At 38.8% G+C, this 3,960-nt stretch overlaps 1 protein-coding gene across 1 annotated transcript; it reads left to right on the plus strand.

Moving 5' to 3' along the window:
• Positions 1 to 1,556: 1,556 nt before the first annotated feature.
• LOC123785296 (olfactory receptor 9G1-like) lies at positions 1,557 to 2,474 on the plus strand. Its single transcript, XM_045787025.1, has one exon. The coding sequence runs from the start codon at positions 1,557 to 1,559 to the stop codon at positions 2,472 to 2,474; it is 918 nt and encodes a 305-aa protein (XP_045642981.1).
• The last annotated feature ends 1,486 nt before the right edge of the window (positions 2,475 to 3,960 follow it).

The raw sequence follows: 3,960 nt of genomic DNA on the forward strand, positions 1-3,960 counted from the left end.
TCAAAGATTTCATGCAGTTGCACAGTTCTTGTCAGTTTGTATTAAGTGACTCATTTAAAACAAACAGCCCACAAAATCTCATAATAGCCTAAACATTAAGATGAGATAAACACCGAACTGATCTATGTTTGCATCAAAAGCAGGCGGCAAAGGGCATATTATTGAGAAACAAAATTCAGTCCAGTAAAGGTGAAGATCTAATTGGCTTTATCCGGTGATTCGTGAATCAACCAGCAACCCATCTGGCAAGTAAAGGGATTGGGAGTTGTATGGAATGGAAAATTTTATAGGAAGGAGAGTGGAGCAAAGAAGTTATTAGCAAAATAAAAGAAAGGATTATTTCAGGCCAGAACATCTTTTGGGAATAAAGAGGGAAACAGGGCTTTGATCACGCAGATGACCTCCCTAGTGCTGATCAGGACATTTCACACTGACTGTTATAAGGTCACATTCCTGGGATATGTTGAAGCTATAACTAAATCTTGGGTTGTTGTTCCAGGCGTCAAAGCACTCTTTTGGGGGCATGTTGTTTCTTTTCTTTTGATTTTTTTTTTCTTAATGTTCTAGTGAAGAGAGAAGAAAATAAGTTAAGTTCATGGGATGTAGATAATATTAGATAATGAGCAGTGCTAGAGAGAATGATAAAGCAGAAAAAGAGTACAAGAAATGCCAGAGAAGTAGATTGCAATATGGTGATGAGGAACACCCGAAAAGGGGTAAGACGTGGTAATTAACACTTGAAAAATGTGAGAGCTTGTTATAAAGATACCTGAGGAAGAGCATCCTGGCCATACACAGAAGCAACTCCAAAGGTTCAGAGCATCCCCTGTTTATTGTAAAAATTGAGAGGAGGGTGGCATGGCTGGAGTAGACAGTAGGAGTCAGAAGCAGACAGGCAATAAGCTTGTCCATCTTTGTAGGGATCTTGGCTTTAGTCTGAATTAGCTGAGAAGTCACTGGAGTGTTGGTAGCAAAGAGTAACATGATCTAACTGGTTTTTAACAGGATCATTCTGCCTACCTTCTTCAGAGACCCAGCTGGGCTAGGGATAGACGGAGGAAGGAAGCTGGGAGACCCATAGAAGCTCTGTGATAACACCCATGGCAAACCACAGTGGTTTTAGCCTGGGGCAGAATCACCAGAGCAGGGAAACACTGGTCAGGGTCCAAATATGTTGTGAGCATAGAATCAAGGTGTTGCTGATTAGTCGGTTAGAATGTCAAAGTCAGAGAGGAGTCAAGAAGAGCCAATGATTTCCCCTAAACTGGGGTAACACCATTTCCTGCAGTGGAAAAGTCTGAGAGAAAAGCAGGCTGAAGAAGGATAGTTGGAACTCAGTTTTTCTTGAAATGCCCAGTACATCGCCTGTAAGACATGTTAAGTAGGAATTTGAACTAGTGAATCTGGAATCAAGGGAAATAAAATGATCAGGAGTTAAAATATAAAAATGAAAAATAAAACTCCAGTATATATAATGCTTTTATTTAGCATATTTTCTATTTATTCAGCACAACGAAACAAGCTGAAATCTCATTTTTTCTCCTCTTAGGTGAGCCATGGAGAGAAGCAATCATACAATGACTGAGTTCATCCTGGTGGGCTTCACAACAGACCCGATGATGCAACTGGTCCTGTTTGTGGTATTTCTTGGTGTGTACTCTCTGACTGTGGTTGCAAATTCCACCCTCATAATATTGATCTGTAATGACTCCCGGCTGCACACACCCATGTATTTCTTCATTGGAAATCTGTCTTTTCTGGATCTCTGGTATTCTTCTGTCTACACCCCAAAGATCCTGGTGACCTGCATCTCTGAAGACAAAAGCATCTCCTTTGCTGGCTGTGTATGTCAGTTCTTCTTCTCTGCTGGACTGGCATACAGTGAGTGTTACCTGTTGGCCGCCATGGCTTATGACCGCTACATGGCCATCTCAAAGCCACTGCTTTATTCTCGGGTTATGTCTATAAAGCTATGTGCATTTTTGGTAACATCCTCCTACCTTGGTGGCTTTATTAATGCTTCCATCATCACCAAGAGAACTTTTGCCTTGAACTTCTGTAGTGGCAATGTCATTGATGACTTTTTCTGTGATTTGCTTCCCTTGGTGAAGTTGGCTTGTGGCAGGAAAGATGGCTATCAAACGCTGCTGTACTTCCTCCTGGCCTCCAACGTCATCACCCCCTCCGTGCTCATCCTGGCCTCCTACCTGTTCATCATTGCCACCGTCTTGAAAATCCGCTCCACCCAGGGCCGCCTCAAAGCCTTCTCCACGTGTTCCTCCCACCTGGTCTCTGTCACCTTGTACTATGGCTCCATTCTCTACATCTACGCTCGTCCCCGATCTAGCTATTCTTTGGACACGGATAAAATAGTTTCTACCTTTTACACTGTGGTGTTCCCCATGTTGAATCCCATGATCTATAGCCTGAGGAATAAGGATGTGAAAGAGGCTCTGAATAAACTCATTAAATAAATCTAGGTTCTCTCCTTCTACAGAGATGCAGAGACAATTTTTGATCAGCTTATTTTATTTCAAGAAGAGCTACCATTGCATCCCATCATGAATAAGAATTCTTTCAACGAAAGTTAAAGAATTTACAATCTTGATACAAGACAGTTGAAGGACATAAGAGAAGATTAAAGCAATTTAGGGGATCGAATTTAAATATAAAATTTAAGAATTTGTATTGAATTTCATGTTACTCTTTTTTAAAACAAATAAAACACTGAAAACCAAAAAGTCTTCTCTAGCTCCATAATGTGACACAACAGCCCACTCCCCTTGCATGAGAATATTTATGGTGATTGACATATACAGAATAGTATCTATATTGTTATTTCCCAAAAAAAAAAATAGGAACAAATTGACTGAGTTAAGTTTTAGCATTTTCTTATGAAGTTAATTGGTTGAAATTATCCTTTTCTATTCCCTTAACAGAGTTTCTTAAGCCCTTTTATAGGCACACTTTATCCCCAGAAGCATTATCACACAGACCCAGAGGCACCTATGAAAGAACTTGGTACAACCAGACTGGGCACGCATGCTCCCTCCAATCTCTTTTTCTTACATATATCCCCCAGTGAAGGAAAAATCATTCAGGATTCCAGAGATACAATTTTTATAAATCACTGTGTAACTACCAGAGTTCCTCCTTTATTTTACAAGGGTGAACTTGCAAGGTCTTCTACATCCAAATTCTGACAATCTGAGCATCAAAACACAATTGTTAGGATAAAAAGTAATAACTACAGAGATGAAGCAACTTGAGACATTAAAGTCTATGACTACCCATTCCTCAAAAGAGGAAAATCCGTATAGGTGATACACACAGGTGGTGATACAACAAAAGTGTAAGTATGAGGAGTTGCATTTAATTTTGATTTTTAAAAGTGAGGTAATGAAAATATAATTTGTATCAATAAAACATGAATATGTTTTACTGGAAAAAGCAACAGTAAACAAACAAACAGACACGACAAGAAAGTGAAATTCAAGCAACTAGTCTCCCAAAATGTAGGAGCTCCACGCAGAGCAGGAAAGACTCATAAACACCAGCAATAATACACATTAATCCATAAAGTAAGTCCAAGGTATAGTATCAGCACTAGTTGTAACATAGAGTACCCCAATAGAGACAGAACACAACAGTGGAACTCCAAAATATTTGATTTAAACAATCTTCTAAAACAGTTCTATTCATGCCAACTCAGATTTTCGTTTTCTAAAAGTTCTCTGTTTTTCACTAATTAGAGTAAAATGTCTATAAAATATGTTATTTTTAGGTAATATGAACAGATCTAATTGGTGTACCACATTGGCAGAAAATCATATGTTTAATGTTGCTTAAGTGAAAATATAAAATAGATCATTCCAGAGGGAAACATCAGTTACAAAAAGTAACACTGGTGTAATAACCCTACTTAAAACATCCCAATATCATAAATCCTGATTTTTACCA

The sequence above is a fragment of the Ursus americanus genome, chromosome 24, assembly GCF_024610735.1.
Source record: "Ursus americanus isolate L20-20 chromosome 24, mUrsAme1.1.p, whole genome shotgun sequence".
Classification (NCBI taxonomy): Eukaryota; Metazoa; Chordata; class Mammalia; order Carnivora; family Ursidae; genus Ursus; species Ursus americanus.

Excerpts from the sequence above, each read along its gene's own strand:
- LOC123785296 (XM_045787025.1), top strand. The coding sequence starts at position 1,557 with ATGGAGAGAAGCAATCATACAATGACTGAGTTCATCCTGGTGGGCTTC.